This window comes from Anser brachyrhynchus (genome assembly GCF_964034855.1).
Source record: "Anser brachyrhynchus genome assembly, chromosome: 2".
In the NCBI taxonomy this organism is placed as follows: Eukaryota; Metazoa; Chordata; class Aves; order Anseriformes; family Anatidae; genus Anser; species Anser brachyrhynchus.
The window spans coordinates 99,807,788-99,825,576 of NC_137695.1; the positions used below are offsets into that span (position 1 = coordinate 99,807,788).

General features: G+C 38.8%; 1 protein-coding gene across 5 annotated transcripts in view; it reads right to left on the reverse strand.

Moving 5' to 3' along the window:
- Positions 1-17,789, reverse strand: part of ZNF407 (zinc finger protein 407) — a 336,771-nt gene that overhangs the window by 94,287 nt on the left and 224,695 nt on the right. For all 5 annotated transcript variants that reach the window (XM_080581095.1, XM_080581096.1, XM_080581097.1 and 2 more), the window contains one exon: positions 4,603-4,781. In XM_080581095.1, coding sequence (XP_080437221.1) covers positions 4,603-4,781 — 179 coding nt within the window. The remainder of the gene's footprint in view (positions 1-4,602; positions 4,782-17,789) is intronic.

Sequence of the window (17,789 nt, forward strand, 5' to 3'; positions counted from 1 at the left end):
TGCCCAACCCCAGAGGCACCTATAATTTTCACGGAGGCACAGGCGCACTACAGCTCTGCTCCCAAGCATGCCCCACAACAGGGCTGTGCAGCAAAGGGAACCAGCTCGTGCTTTCTGTTCTGCCAGGAGCCACAGGGGCAAGCGATCCTCCGCTCCCACCAGCTCCAAGTGTGGCAGACACTAAGAGCACGCTGGATAATTGGAGTCCCTCACAAGCGAGATACGGCTTTCAAAGGAAGAATGGACTTACCAAAGAAAACAATAAATTGATTTTTTTTAAAGATTTCCAGGAAATAGTTAATGACTTCTAATTCTAAATTAGTAAAACTACCTCCAAATATTCTGTTCAATGTCTTAAGCAGTTCCCGAATCACATAACTGGCTATTGTGGAACCATTTTAAAGCAAAAGCCTTTTGCCTTGAACTATGTAGGCACTGCATCCATTTTGCACAAGGGGAAACTCAGACAGAGAGCAAGCCCACTGCATCAGTAACACACACAAAAAAAGGGTTATTCCGACTTCCCAGAGCGGCACTCATTCTTGGACATCATGTTCACTTCTAACAGTGCAGCACAAAAATAATGATACAGAAAAAAGCAATATCATCGTGTAACTTTCAACATGATCAAGAAAACAATAATTAGCAAACTGCTCCTCTTCTCTCCAAAGAGCTTTTTGCCTTACAGCCAGTTTAGTATCCACACAAGACTACTACGCACACAGTGAGATGCCATGGTCTCTGTAGCTAGTGGAATAATGGAGATGTCAATCCATACATATTATTCTCTTTGGATATAAATAATGCATCATAATAGTATCATAATGCTTATAAGACAAGAGCTCCTAAATGGTGAGCATTTAGTTCAAACTGAAATTATCACTATCAAGCGATGCTGTTCCAAAGCAGACAAAAAGCATTGAGAAAAACAGCTGGAGTACCGATCCCTTTCAGCTTCTACCACAGGTACTGGCCATCCTCCTGTCCCACCTGTCAAAGCATTCAGGTTCAGTTAATCTCATTATTGAGATGTAGCATCAACTGGGAGAGAAAAAAAAAACTAACTCCAAGAAACTTGGAAATGTAATGCATATCCCAAGATTTCTTCAGCTTACTCTGTACTAGTTTTGTCATAAAGACAAGTTCATGCTGCGCAACTCAGAAAAATTTTCTTTATCAATTAAGCTCACTCAATAAAATAATCACCAAACTGACTGTCGTCAACATGATATTACAATTCACTCACTGTATTAATTTTGCACTCATAAGGACAAATATTCAGATTTGCACTTTTAAAACAAGAATAGTATGAGTAGTTTCCATTATAGCCAAATTACCATAACTAAAACATTGACTGCAGGACACCTTAGCTTGCTAACTATCCCACTCCAATTCTAGAACAGGTATAAAATCTATCAGTGTCTTAACTGTCACTATTTTAAAAAGACATGAATATTGCAGATAATCAGCAGTCATTGGATTTCTGCATTTTTTTTAAACAAAATTTCAAATTCAACATAGAACTCAAGAAAATGGGTTACAGAATACCAAGAAACAGGCATAAAGCTCTTACAGAACGACACACAATGACAGTTTAAAACCAGATTTGATGATTTGTGTAAAATCAGAAGTTAAACACATAGGTTAGCATTTGAAGTAGAACCTAGCAAATGTAATCCATAATTTTATGTGCAGATGCACATATACCTTTGTTGGCTTGCATGCATTAAAGGTCTGCTCCTGAAATGAAGTATGTTTTAAAACCTAAAGACAGAAGTATTCTCTAGATTGCTGCTGTTTGAAAACACATAATGGTACTTCTTAAGGTTTATGAGTAATATAGTCATACAGCTAAATATCTTCCTCTATGACAGAGTCTACAGCAAAAAGGGGAAAGTACTGCACACCTGTTTTTGTGGTATTTCCATATATCAATTCCTCATATTACAAAGGATTTTAAAGATGCAAAGTAGAAAGGGCTGTCACCTATCATTTACAGTATCCTCCTCACATCGAAGCTAACTTGTTCTCCCTTCCACCTTCTGTAGACTTAGAAATGCATCGTCTTCAAGCTCCTTAGTGCAACTGATGCCATAAAGGAGTATCAATTGCTAAAGGAAGCTGAACAGAAATTAAAATTACTTCAAAGAGCATTAACTTTGAATTAGAAATCCAACTGATAATCTCAGTTTCACAGATGAGAAAGAAACTTGATTTTAACTCCCAGACACATCTGAAAGGCATCCCACAGCTCTACTCTTGGTGGGTTGTGGTGAAGGAATTTCTGACTGGTCCTGGGAAGTGGCTGGGAAGGGGCTGGAGCTGGTGTCCATTTCTGCCACTGATGAGACTTATTCTATTTCTACTCTGCTTGCAGAAGCAGAGGGGATGGCTTTCCCGTTACAAAACAATATTAGAACACAAAAGAAAGACAAATATGTTTAAGCTAAAAAATTGATCTTGTATGACACTTTCATACTCCTATCATCCTAACGGGTTCTAAGTCGTGTTGTGGATTCTCTGTGGGTATCAGCAATGACCAACAAGCAATCAGTAACCATGAGCTAGACATAGAACAAATCTTATTTTGATAAGGAATGTTAGCCAGGGCACAGGAGTTATCCCCTCATTCCTCTGAAAACCTTCTCTAGAATCTTTAACTCACAGATGTCCAGCAGTCAGAAATGTATTGAACAGAAGAAAAGAAAAACACTTTAACTTAACTCTGATGTAAATGCACAATTATCACCTAGGTCCTACTTAAGAGTGTTTCTTCCTGAAAGGAAAATACATTATTGCCATTTTAGCAATGGGATTATGCTAATAATATTTCAACATGCTTTTATTGTATACCAGTTGTAGGCTACCACAGCAATAACGAGGTGACAACCAGTTCTTTCCAGTGTGTTTGTGCAGAACTCTATTTAGTGTAAGGGGATTTCTCCAGGATAAGAATTAATGTATTAAAAAAATAGGTACCGTTAGAATACAACACATGACAGTTTTCCTGTGTTGCCAAGACAAGCAAGTTGAATAGTTTTAACCACATTATGCTGAAATGAGCAATTTTTTTTCCTTAGATATGGAGCCTTGAACAAACAATGTGAAAACTTACACAGATTTTGTAATTTTAGAAAAATGCTCGTGGTTCTACCAGTGTAACCTCTTTCATGCATGAATAATGTATATTTGTCTATTGAAAGCATTCTAATTTTTTATATTATTTTACGTGGGATTATTGCAGTTAAAACCCAACAGTGTCTGGATTTAAGATCTGAGTTCAATATCCATTCACGTTAGTCAGGACTATGGTGAAATGTGATCAGCTTTCTGACCTATTTTGAAATTGGTATTCCGCCAACTAGCATTTTGTTTGCACATCCAGGTATTATCCACCATATGCTGACATGACATGATGATTGGTTCCAAAATGAAGTGGAATACTTGGCAAATAGAAATATATGGTACAAATAATACACTGCCTCTAGTCAGGAAAGCAAGCAGTCATTCTGAGAAGACTGAAAGGTTTTAAAATAGCTTGACTGTAGCACTGCATAGTGCTGAATGAAAACTCTCTAGGTCATCCTTTTCACAGGTATGTGACTCTCAAAAATTACAGGATCAATTCCTTATAGAAGATTCAAATCTGACACAACAGTGCTAATAGTAGGACTTCAATAGAAGATTTATTTGCATCTTAGGGAGGATTTGGCCCACATAGCTTCTTCCTCCTCTGGATTCCCAAACTCTTTCTTCTCACCATCTGTTCTTTTTTCCCTCTGCTCTGACTTGTCTTCCCTCCCATTGATGTCTAAGTTATCTGCCTCTCCTGAATTAAGATTACATTTCATTTAAGCTCCAGTCTACGCTTGTATGATTTCTCCTAAACTCTTTTGACTGAACTCTTTTCTCCTATCCTGATGCTCCAACTATATATATAACTCTGCCTTCTATTCTGAACTTTAAAATCCCTGCAATAAAAATTATCTTCTTCTTAAACAGAATGCATCCCCAACTTTTTTTCTTTTAGTTCCTGTTTCTAAAGACATATTTTTGTTTTGCATTCCTCCAGTGATTTTCATGTCTGTGCTCTCTAATGTAAAGCCTCAGAACATACATGCAAGTTATTGATGGATCTCTGCTCTTCTATATTTTAATGCTAATCATTGTTTCACTCTAATGAAATTTTTGAAGAAGTACATTCATTTGATAACGAATTTGCTCAGAAATTTTGTTTTTCTGCTCTTGGAGGAATAGGGTAGATAAAGAAATTTAATACAAACATTTTAATACAAATGTTTAAAAAATATATTTCTCTACAAAAGTTTAACTAAATTTCAAAATGAAGCATCTAAATAGCATGCATTTCTGATGTTTATGCATTAAACTGCAAACCTTGCTGATGAAACTTCAATGGATTTCAGTGCTTGACGCATAACCTTCACCCCTTATGAAAACTTGAAGAGGACTAAGCCCATTTTAAAATCATGTTCTTCAGAATAAATGATAGTAACATAACAGCTAGCTTTCTTATTGCAATCATTTCAGCATGCTCACCTAGAAAAGTGAAGAATTTGAAAGCAAATGGAAGAATGACCTTACCAGCATGTAAGTATGCCAGATCAGGATTTTCAATGTCTGGGTGTAGTTCTTTCAAGTGGTTACGAAACTCCACGGGGATATTGGTTCCATAGTCACATTTAGGACAGTTATACATTTTCACTCCTTCATGCTTTCCTGTATGCAAGATGTGTTTACGGATGTTTTCAGCACAGTTAGACCTAAAAAGCAATAAATAAAAAAATAAAATAAAAAGAAGGTATATAATAATTTATTCAATACTAGTCATTCAAGCTCTGGCTGAAAATAAAATAAAATACAGTGTTATAACAGAAAATGGTTACCCATTGCTCATTCTTCACTACCTGCCTGATTTTTGCATTCTCCTAAGTTTTGTATAGATGTCCTCTGCATGAAGGTTCCTGTTTCGGGTTAACTGAGCAATGCATCTGAACCAGAAGCATTTAAAAATGAATGGTTTTCACATCTGCAAATGTCTTATCATTCTTATTTTTCTGGATGGTAGTCAGTGACAGACAGACATTAAGGAAAACTCTTTAACTTACCAAAACTGATCTTCATTTAACCATTCTAACAGCTAGGTCCTGAATAAACCCTGCTACAGAAATGCACAGATGCCTATAACATTCCCAACGGCATTCAGGTGAACTTTTCCGACATAGTTCCTAGACTCCAGAGGAGCTGTTGCAAATGATTTTTGTAAGGATATTCCATCAACTCCTATCTCATCTTATTAGCTGTTATTAGAAAGGAAAAGTGAGCCATTCAGGTTTACACCTTTTAGAAAATATGCACAGATTCTGATCTATACTTGAAATACGGCTGTTGTGGAACACTGGAGTTTTCATATATAAAAGTCAGAACACGTACACAGTTTTAAGCACTTCAAGGAAAGTGCTTCAAGGAAGGTCTCTCATAATATTTCTGGAAAAAAATGAATAGAAAAAGATCTTACATTTGCTTTATCCACAGAAAGATCCATGACGTGACAGTATTTTTTAAATTCCAGTCTTGAAAATTTTGCCATATCATTCCAATATTATTTTGTATTAAAATTTCCCACTTACTCGAAGTATGTGATAAAATCCATATACAATATATTGTTTTTTTTTTCTTTTGTAGACTTTCTTAGTACTATACACTATTAATGTGTTTAAAATAAGAACGTTAATCCAGTTTAACTGAAAGAAATCCAAACACGCAAGTGAAATATATAAATACATGGTACTTCAAAAATACTCGTGTAAGACAAGGGTAGTATTTTGAGTAACTGATTGTTTGCTCACCACTGTTACAAATATCACCGTAACAAGCACCTAAAAAAAGACCCCCAGAATAAACTGGAAGTAGCAGCTTGAAGTTCTGTTGGAGTGCCTGCCTCTCCCTTGGAGATGGTCATAGTAAAGATGATAACTGCCTTACGGTGCTGCCAAAGCTCACCCTCTGTCATGTCCATCTGCTATATACCAGTATAATGATCAGACTCCTAAGAATGTCAGAGAAGACACTTATGTTCACTGAAAAATATGGGAAATATTGGTCCTCAGCATCTTTCAGGATTCAGCCCTAAAAAAAATTACAGTGCTCATAAATGTTGTTAAAGTGAAACATGTATTTTATAAAAAAAATGGATAGTGTACACTGCAATGAAAGCAGGAGACAATCTGGTAACCTTCTATCGTGGGTTATACTTTAAAGGGCAGTGGATTAAAGTAGAGCATACAAATCTGAAATAAAATATCTGAGTCCTTTTAGTTCGGCTCTCATACTATGTTCAGGAGAGATATAAAACTTTTTACTTTGAAATATTTCTGTGAAATATATAAAGGATCTGTGGAAACCTATGTAAGAATTGTGAAGAAAACCCAGCCTGTTCAAGGCATAAAAGGCCAGTCCTATCTCCTTTGATTTGTGAATTTGCTCTAACCACTTTAAACAGAGCAATCCTAAAGACTCATTTATTTAGCTATCAGTAAAAATCCGTGCCTAAACATGCCCACATACTGAGATACATTTATCATGGGAAATCATAATTTAAAAAAAAAAATATTTTTTCCATGTGATGAGCCCAGAAAAGCTTAATCTGAAATGAGGAACATGAGATCACAAGGCATTACAAATGGCTCTCATATTAGGTTGCAATGCAGCAATTGCAATCATAAAGTAAACCAGGAAGGTAACAACTGGCAAATCCAAGCACTTTTGAAGCCAAGTAATACCCTTATATATGACATGACAAAAATGTACTGCATATAATTTTTTTTTTAAATTATTCAATGTGCTTCATCTGTTTTATTAGGAGTCTTCTTCTGAGTACCGTACAAATATGTTATTATATGTCTGACCAAAAAACAAACAAGCAAAAAAAAACCAACACAAAAACACAACACCCAAACTCTGTGTATGTGTGTACTTACATCATTTCATCTCATACGACTAAACACAGAGGTCTGTGATTTTAAACAGCACTGTATTTTCACTAAAGCTATGCCATGATAAACATCTAACTAAAATATTATAGTGGTGAAATAGTGATGATAGTTAAACATTTGACAGGCTTTGTGCTATAAAATTCACTTCCAGGAGTTTATAAACTCTGAGATAAAGATTCCCTTTGTTCTGAAATTTGGCAATGGAGAGCCCAGCACAAAAGAAATTGTTTGAATAAAGTCTCTTTTTTTTTTTTTTGAGTCCCACTCTGAATTACAGCAGCAAAGAAATAAATGCAGCTTTTAAGAGGCTAGCCTCTGTTCCAGGCTAAAACAGAGTTTTCGTAGTTAAATTATTATCATTATTTCTTAATGTAAGCATGTTTTTGTCCTTATGACCAATTTTCCATTTTGAAAACCAAACGTATATATTTCTGGCAATTTTTCCACTCTGAAATAACAGGAAGGGCACTCATTAGTGAGACTTAATTAGTTTGAAGCTATAGTCGATGGGTTTGCTTTCAGTGCTGATGCAGAGAAGCAGTACAGAAGTTTCTTTTTTTTTCTACTTTTCCTCATAGTGAGTCTTCTTATCAGAAATGAAGAAAGGTTTATGAGATTTGATGCAAACTCTACGACAATTCTCTTAAGGGGAAATGGAAGACCTCTAGAGAGTTTTCAGCATTCATTTCAGTGAGTGCTACATACGGTGAGAGAAGAGATGGGAAATGTTGCAGATGAACAGGAAACATGAGGAGCTCGGCCCACAGTTCCCAGTAACAAGCTTGTGCAACTTCCTATATCAAAGACTGATGTATTGGGAAGGGTGTAGGAGAGTTTTCCTCCGCACATGGCCAGGGACAGAGCTGTGAAGTAAGGGAGACAGATAGCAAGTTTCTCCCGAGAAATCCAGCTACTGCTTAAGAGGAAAGGAAAACCTCTTTCTGGCTGAAGATAAAAAGATTTTTTTTAAATCTCTAATGCTCATTGCACAGTGATGCATTCACATCACTGTTCTAAATGCACGTTTCATGTTGTCATTAGAAGTCCGTTCCTATCAACCAGTTTTTGGTCTTTCTTCTCCTGCTCCTATTGGATCATAAGCTGGAAATTATTTAATTGTAAAATTGTACTTTTGCCACAGAGTCATAGCATGGTTGAGTTTGAAAGAGATCTCTTGTCTCTTCCAAGAGGAGGGAGGTCATCTCGTACAACCACCCTGCTCAAGTACGGCCACCTAGAGCCCCATGCCCAGGACACTGTGTAGACAGATTTTGAGTATCTCCAAGGAGGGAGATTTCACAGTTTCTCTGGGCAACCTGTGCCAGTGCTCAGTCACCCACACAGTAAAAAAAAAAGTGTTTCCTGATGTTCAGACAGAACCTCCTGTGTTTCCATCTGTGCCTGTTGCTTCTTGTCCTTTCACTGGACACCAGAAGAGCTGGATTCCATCTTCACACTTTCCCACCACTTATTTATAAACATTTCTAACATCCCCCCTGAAAACTTCTCTTTGTAGGCTAAACAGTCCCAACTCTCTGAGCTTTTCTTCATGTGAGTGCTGCTCCGGTGCCTTCATCACCTTAGTGACCTGTTGTTGGACTCTCTCCAGTATATCCAAATCTCACTTGTACTGGGAAGCCCAAAACTGGACACACCAGTCCAGGTGTGGCCTCACCAGTGCTGAGCAGATGTCAAGGGTCACCTCCCTTAATGTGCTTGCGGCAGTACTTCAAATGCGGCCCAGATACTGTTGGCCATCTTGCAGCAAGGGCACATTGCTGGCTTGTGTTCAACTTGGTGTCCACCCATTTTGTGCCATCAGCAAACCTGCTGAGGGTAAACTCTGACCCACCCTTCCAGGCCATTAATGAGGACGTTGAACAGGACTGGACCCAGTATTGACCCCTGGGGTACTCTGCTAGTTACTGGCCTCTGACTAGACTTTGTGCCACTGCTCACCACGCTCTGAGCCCTGCTCTTCAACAAGAACAATACCTCCAAGAGAGATTTAATTTACTTCTGATATCATTGTCATTTTGCAACCAAGTCTCAGAATACTGATAACTACCTAGATAGGAAAGGCGTACCACAGTGAAAAAAGCTGTGTAGGTATTCTAACAGCAAATAATAAGCAGCCTCCAATGGACATCTTGAGTGGCATCCTACTACAATGAAGCTCAAATCTAATCCACAATAGATCCTAAAGCAAACTTAGCTATTCCAAGGATGAGAACAAAACAAGTTTATTCAGATTTTCCATTGGGAATTGTGCCTGCACAGGCACCATCGGCAGAGTGACAAGGAAGCCCAGTGCTACATGCCACAACCCTCAGTGCCCTCATCTGCTTCTTAGCAGCATTAATCTGCTTGGTGGGAGAGCATAGAGGAAAGTGGAAGGTTAGGGGTAGCATAAACTGCCAAGACATTTTGTCAGCATGAGAAGCTTCTGCCTTTATTTACTTTGTCCTCCCATTGCCTCTCTCCTATCTTTATGTATCAGTTCTGTTACCAAAAATAGGGTATTGTCCTAAAAGCAAGAAACGGAGCACCTTATTTACAGGACAATGGGAAAATACATGGGTAATACATGGGTAAAATACAGGGCAAAAGGTCTCAGGATGGCCTTCTTTCCTAAGCAAGAAAATACTGTTGTTCCTCTGATCCCTAAAAGGAGTATAACTGCCCCTATGCAGCCATTTTCTCCATTGCATTGGCAAACTATGGTGTGCCACTGGTCAAAAACTAGGTCCTTCCCGTTGAAAACAACGCTAGTGTAAGGGCTCCCAGGATGGCAGAGCACAGGCGTGCACTTTGCAGGAGGCAGAGGTGGGTGTTCAAAGTCAGCGGCAGTGAGAAGCCATGCAGCAAGTTCATGCAAGTTGGGGACTGGACAGCCTGCAGGTCCCACAGTTGGTGCTGGCAGTGGTCATTATTCCCCCATCTTCTCTTCCTCCTCTCAGCAGGGCGCAGCCAGCTGACCAGCCCTGCCAGTGAGCAGTACAAGAGGTAAGAGGGCAGACTTCAGGCATCCCTTCCCCACGCAGAGGGGCTCAGTCCCGGTCTCGTGGCTGCAAAGAGAGGGTCATGCTCAGCCCTCCTCCAGCCACCAGCTCTGCTTTAAGCAGCCCACACGAACAGCAGAGTTCTGTAGCTAGCTGCGGAGCTGTGGCTGCCTGATACAGGAGGTATGTGCTGTCCTCATCTTTTCTTTTATTAAAAAAAAAAAAAAAAAAAAGGAAGAAAGAAATTCATAAAACATGTTCTGTTAATTCTAAACCTGCCCATGTAGAATATGAATGCTTCCTTCTGAAGCTTCTTTCTGAATATGAATGCTTTTTTCTAACGGTTTTGTACATGATAATATATTAGCACTGTATTCAACAGCTGCGAGAAATATAGCAGGAAACAACCTAGTTTTATTAAGATGTTTTACTAATAGGAGACTGAAATTAGGACACTCTTCCATTATGCAGTGCCTGGTATTTTCAGAAAGATGCTTACTGCAAGACATGGAAATGGAAGCTTTCAGAGGTACAAATGAGGCAAAATGTTAATTATCTAGCCCACTAAGTTTCAAAAATTTTAGCACCATGCAGGGCTCGTATTTGCACAAAATAAACCTTTTACAAAAAGATTTCTTCAGGACACTAGGTACAAACATCCTCTTTCTGCAGAGAAATGCATATAACCTAAAGGCCTTACGGCAGCTCCATGGATGTCACTATTTACAACATGAAAACAAACACAGTGATACAGCCGACTGAGTGAAAAGATTTCTGTTTTTCCCTGCTAGTCGGTATGAATCAAGTTCACTCTGGTACAGGGAGCACTCTGAAGGTCTTCTGCACCGTTCGTACCCTGCTATGCAACCTATGAGAAGCACACAGAAATGGCAGTATTTTGACTGAAAAATAGCAAATTCAATGGATACCTTATTCTTGAAATCCAAGCAGTTATGATGAAAGCAAACTTCTCAGAAAAACAGGATGTATCATTGAAGACTCTTTACCTCAGTTATTGACCAAAAATTTGCAGGTGTCTAGTTTACAGAAAATACAAGCTAATTTGAAAAACTGTCTTTAGTTATTGCAGTTTTAATTTAAACTAGAAAAAAAAAAAAAGGAAAAAAACAGTTTTTTTGAAACACAAGGTCACAAGGAGCAATTAGCTTGACCTCGTGGATACCACAGTCTGTAAAGTTTGCCCAGTGATTCTTCCTTCAAACCCTCAGCCTTTTTGGTGCTAAAACATCAAGTTTTGAGACACACTGAAATCTGAGGGAGAGCGAAGGGGAATCTGTTGTAATTGTAGGCAAATGACTCTACAGTTAATCAGTTTCATTTTCACAAATGGTCATATTTCTTCCAATGTGGCATCCAGCTAACAGATGCTGCTATATGTCTGACCCTTCCTGCTCAGCTGAAGAGTCCTCTGCTATCCAAACCTCTATTGGAGGCTCAGTTGAGCCACAGAGACCGAGTTCCTTTCATCTCACGTTGGGAAATCACCAAATTTTTGCTAAATCCTTTTCAGTTGTAAACATGGCTCTAAGCTTTGAACACTAGACAGCATTTTGCAACAGTGCTGCACACACAAATTCCAGGACTTCCACTGTTCTTAGCACTCCCCAGCCAAGCCAGGAGTTCTGGCAGCTCCTGGATACTCCTCAGCACCAAAAGCTCCTGTTCTTTCATTCATGTGCCAGGACCTTTCAGTTTCCTTCAGCATTACTGCTTCCCAAAATGCCACACTTCTAGCCTGTCTTTATTTCTTACTCACATTAAACTGTACGAAAACTAGCATTGAATAGAGTGATGGCAAACAACCCAATGGGCAACACTTTCTTGACAGGAAAGAAACACACACCGCAGTCTGTGGTAATTATTACATTATGTGACCAGGCTTATTTGATCAAACCCTTCACAGTGATAGTCACCCTGCCCAACTTTACAAAGCAAAAACCTAGACAAAGAAAGCAAACAAAAATTTATCCCAGCATACTCAAGATTTATCTATATTTCTGTTTCTTAAATAACATAAACTAATTGCCAGCTAGCTCAAACTAGCTACAACATGATATGCAATCAGCACACACCACAAATGCTCAGTTCAGAATACGGGCTTAAAAACTGTAGTATTGGCTTACCTGCTCAGTGCTAGAGGTCAATAGAGTATTGCCCAAGAAACAGTAAAAAGCAAAAATATGTCATGGACAAAAATGCATTCCAAATTGTATTAACATTAGCATCGTCATCAGTATTATAAAACTATAATTATTATACATTAACACATATATAACCTATATATGCATATTTATATGAGAAATGTGGTACATCTCAGTGTTATTACTAGCATACACCTGGGTTACCTCTTCCTTGCTTTTTCTAATTTACAAGCAAAATCCTGTCTTTAGTTTTTAAAAGACTGAGGGAAGAATCACATGAATACATGGGCTGGTGCTCTGTGACCGACTTACGATATTATTGCCAGAATTAGAAGCATTTAGCTCCGTGGAAGTCAAGAGGTCAGCTAAAACGCACCTAAGGCAAGCTCGTTTCTGCCTATGCCACTGCTGGCAGACACCTCTTTATGCTGTTCGGAAAGACCTCTGGTGGACAGTGGCAAGGAACTGCTGGGGGACACCACCGTCTTATACCACTCTATCTGTTTCTGCTGTGAACTTTTGCCCACAGCTGATGCTTTTCAACCACACCGAGCTAAGCTGACTGAAATACATATCCACCATGTCATAAAAATGCATGCCTAACAATCTGGTGGCCACATGCATTGCCATGTTTTACATGTACTGCCGTGTACTGCATGTATTGCCACTCAGAAAATATGAAGTAGCCCATAAAAGAGAGCACACTACATTTACATGTTTTAATGAGATTTTATGACACAGTCAGCTTCACAGAGAAAATAATAAAAATGTATTTGGGATTTATTCTGACAGTATTATAGTAACACCCAGGGATAATAATCGTAACATTTTTCTGCTTTTCTACATTTATAGCTTTGCATTTTTTTTCTATAATGATCTATTTGTTATGACATACAGTATGTGTGACAGATGTCCAATGCTGGCTGCTAAAAAGTAGCAGAGCCCTGTAGGGAAGCAGCAAAAACTTGTGCGTCAGCACTGAAAATGATGGAAGATTGATAATTACTGCTTGTGCTTCAGCTCCATTCGGCAGACTAGCATGTCCAAAATGCAATCTGGCCACAGGTCTACAATTATATTTACGATGAGCAAATATCCCAATTTCAAAGAATCAATCGTTAAAAGTACACGAGCTACAAAGAGTCGGTCACAATAGTCAAAATGCACTCTTTTAAAGGCAAATTTGGGGTAACTGGAGATTCTGAGGGGAAATAAGAAGTGGAGCATTATAGCTTAGCTTTCCTCCTAGGGATCTGTAGAGCAGGTTACAACTCTGCACAGCGAACAAAGTACAAAAACAGTGCTGGCAACTAGATCAATTCATGATTTTTTAGTCTAAGTATTCCCCCCAAAAACAAACACAACCACCAAACAGCTTGTTTCACAGCACACTTCACAACATAAAGAAAGCTTTATTTTTGCAGAAAAAAAATAAATCGTTCTGATTCCAAGAAAATAATGGCTTCCTGCCTTAAATGCTCCCACTAACCCTGCTTTTAACAGAAAGAGAAATGGGAATGTTTTAGACAGAAAGCTAGAAATTATGTCCAAACTATTAGAAGTGGGATGAGGAGCAGGAGGAAGGGGTGCGGAGAGGCAGGGAGCTGTGCCTCAGAGGGTCTGCCTGAGCAGCTCTTCAGAGAGAGCCACGAGGTCTCCTTCTACTGACTAGAGGGGGGAAAGAAGCACAATTTTCACAGCCTCCTACTGAAATCTCTCCATAATATTTAACAGGACTCCCTGCATGCAGAGGGGGCCCTGTCACGGCCTGGCTCACTGACCCACCGGCTCAGCCTGCCCGAGGCCCGTGAGGGATGCAAAGGTCGGCTGCGTGCAGCGCGCTGCCGCCCCGTGTCAGCCAAGGTTTAAGTGGCAGAAATAGCAGGTGGAGTTCATCTATTTCCCAGTAAACGGAGAATAATCACTCCATTGTTCGTGGGCTTCCTCCCTCCCCCTTTGTGTTCTCGTTGGAGCAGGTGGCATAAAATAGAAGTTGGTCTGAGGAACGGCGTCTCTGCCGCGGCCTAAGGACGGGGACCGGCCTTTTAGGTACCCTAGGCCCTGATTTAGCAAGGTACTTACACACTTGTGCAGCTTAAGCACAAGCAGCCCCATCGACTTGAAAAGGATGACTCACAAGCTTAAATTTATGAACATGATCAAATACCTTGCTGAAATGAGGCCATGGAAAGCATCCATTTTTTTAAAAAGCTGGAATGAATTTAATTGAAGACACACTTTCCCTTTCAACATCAATTCTTTCCCTATTGTACTTCCTTTAATGACCACATAAAGTAGCTGAACAATTCTGTAGGGTCTGTTTGTATATCCTTGGGAACCCATAAAGTATTTTCTCAAATATAAAAGTGCAGATGGAGCCTAAGAAAGGGTGTCGAGTCTAGAGGCTGCAATGAGATGAAACTGGACTCCTAATGTTGCCGGAGTCAGAAATGATAGCAGCAGACCCTAAAGGCTGCCTGTCAATCTCAGATGCAGATGGCACTTCTTCCAAATGGCCTTTGTGTCAGTTCCTTCAGCCATTTTAGTGACAACACGGCTCCCTAGAGGGCAAATCCTGTTGCTTTGCAGCCTGGATTCACATCCAGGGCACTGTGGTCTGTACAATCTCTGCTCGAAGTAGTTTTTTAATGCTAATGTATTGCAGTTTCTTGCCCTATCCCAGCCCCAGCCCCCCATGCAAAAAGTAATGGTCATTTTCTTCCTCATTTCTACTGTTTCAGTTTATCTCTGGAATAAGCATTAATTGTCTGAAAGACTTACTTTTGTTATACATGCCAAAAGAATATATATAAAATTCCTGCTAATAAAATTTGCAGGTGACAGTGTAATTGTTAGCATGATTAATAACAATGATACTGCAGTCATACACAGCAAGTAGGATGGTTTCAGAAGCTAGGTTGGTTGAATCAAAATACGTACACATACAACCTGGCGCCAGGTTTCACACCTTTGCACAAAGCATGCAAGTAACTCACAGAACGCAAAAACACTGTGAAAAGCTGTGACATTGAAAATGATTTAGGGATCAGAGAGCCAACAGTTTTATGTGAGCTTCTAGCGTGATGTTGTAAGAAAGGTCCCATGCCATCCTTAGATGCAAGTAAGCAAGTAAGTAATAAGAAAATGTAAGGATGCAATGTTCTTTTTATGACAGTGCAGAAACTAATGCCAGCATATCTACTTCCCACATTACTGCCTACATTTTAGAAAGTACACAAACAGCCACATTGGTTAGAAACAGAAGTTAAGGGGAAAAAAAAAATTAAAAACTCTGTTTTGCTTATTACATTTGAGTTTGAGACTTGAGTATCTTAACGGGGAATAAATGCTTGATTAAGGGATACCTTAACTTTGAGAAAACCTGTACCAAAACAAAAAGCAATAACTACAAGTTGTAGTTAAAATCAAATGAGAAATATAGCATAAATTCTTCAGCAATTACAGCAATTAACTTTTCACACAAGGGGAATGGCTTCTCCAACTTTTGGAGTTTTCAAATCAAACCTGAATGTCTTTCTAAAAGACAAAATTCAGTAAAACACAAGAGCAAGCTGTAGGAAAAAAATAAATATTAATAAAAAAAAAAACACCTATGCAGTTTGTTTTATGTAGAAGGTCAGACTGGATGAGCTTAAGGCTTTCTCCAGGCTCAAAGTCTACAAGAAGTACAGTTTAAGTCTGAAAAATGTCATTGTCAGGTCAGACATTTATTGTGTTTCCATGATGTCATTGAAATTTGTTCAGTCTGCAAATTAAAATATATCCTTCCTGGCTGTCAATACTGCAAAACCATCTTAGGTTCTGAAAGTCAAATCTGATTCTTTAGTTGGAGGTATGATTGATTAGCTGATCCAAGATCTGCCTTGAAAGTATATATTGGAGAAACATCACTCTCTTCACATTATGTCCTCATAATGCTATTGTCTGCACAAAAATAAGTAAATGCACCATTTGGCTCTGTACTTTCAGCTTACTTCACAGTCATCATTCACCCAAGGAAACCCTGTTTCAAGAGTAGGGGGCAGCAAAATTTATTTTTTGTTCCTGTGAGAGTACATTTGCCTATGGATGCCATGCTGCTTAGTAAGAAGTTATAGTATTCATGTAGATAGGCATTCAAAGTAGACATACACGTCAAGTGCAATCTCCTGTGTGTGCTTCACCACGAAATACCAAAATGGAATAGAGTTGACTGAAAGCACTAAACTATGTATTTAATTTACCTACCATGCTTAGTGCACATAAACAGAGTAAAATGTGTAAGATTTTTTGTCACTGTTTTTTCTGGCACTTTTTCAGGCTATTCAATATCCCAGATAAGCTGTCTTGTAAAACTATTAGTTTCAAATTGGACCACCCAGAATAAAAAAAAGTATTACTGTTCTTTCAACTATACACAATTATGTCTAAATATTACATACAATATTTTAACTAGGTAAGAAATCATGGCACATTGTAGATCTATTGACCGAGAAGCATAGGAACTGCCTGAACTGTGTAGCTTCAAAAAGCTGCTAAAAACCCAAGAATAAAAAAATTTAATCATCAAGGAAAAGCCTTCTGATCATGTGTGCAAAGGTTTGTTCTTAAAGAAAAAAAAAAGAGAGAGAGAGGAAAAAAAAACCCGTCATATTACATGAAAATAACCCCCTTTTACTTAGTATAGATGGTGGTATGGACTTGCCTTTTTGACCACATAGGGTTAACATGAAAAGAGGTAGAGATGGTAAAATATGAAACTTGTTCTTTGGCTTCATCTTTCACATTCCTGTATCATACTAGAGCAGAAACTAATGAACTTGCTCATCTTTGAAAGCCCTTTTGCATGCTTCTTCCTTCACCCTTAACTCTGATCCTTGCAGATCTTCCCTTATGTGTGTGCCAATTTTACTGGTATAATATGTGCACTTTTATTAGTTGTGTTCTGATGATTTCTACTGAGAGATACTTAAAGCTTATACAAGTCAAAAACTATTTTATCACTTCTGAAGAAAACTAATAGGGCAGAGTCACTGAATGATAAGAGAGAGACCACTGAATTTATTTAATAATCCATGTCCATTTCACAAAAATGGCCTGTGTAATCCTTTTAAAAATAATAACCTGTTCATTTCAGACCTTGCACAATGCTTCTCTTTGTCCCTTGTAAGTCTCTCAAATGTCTTATTTTAAAGGAATATATAGTACTCCCGGAAGACATTTTCCCATTTCTATTCTCTTCAACTCCTGTGAGCCCTTGTTCTGTGTGATAAGGCAATCTCCTTCGGGATCTGAGCTGTGTAGTTTCGCACCACGAGTGACAAGGACTCGACTTGAATAACTGCTGTGCGCAGGTTGTAATTATGTCAGCTGGAGTGTTGAACAAGGGGACTGATTAATGTGAGCCCCAGCCCAGGCACAGTCCCTATCAAAACCTTCGTGCAGGCCAGCAGTGGGGATGGGTTAAAGCAGAAAGACAAAACATGCTGTATCGTCCATGATAGATGAATTGCTCCAACAGTCTTCAGGCAGATGTTCCAGGACAGTATAATATACAATTACTCTGCCTTATCACCTTCCCAGGGACAATAAAGCTTCCTCCTTCTATAGCT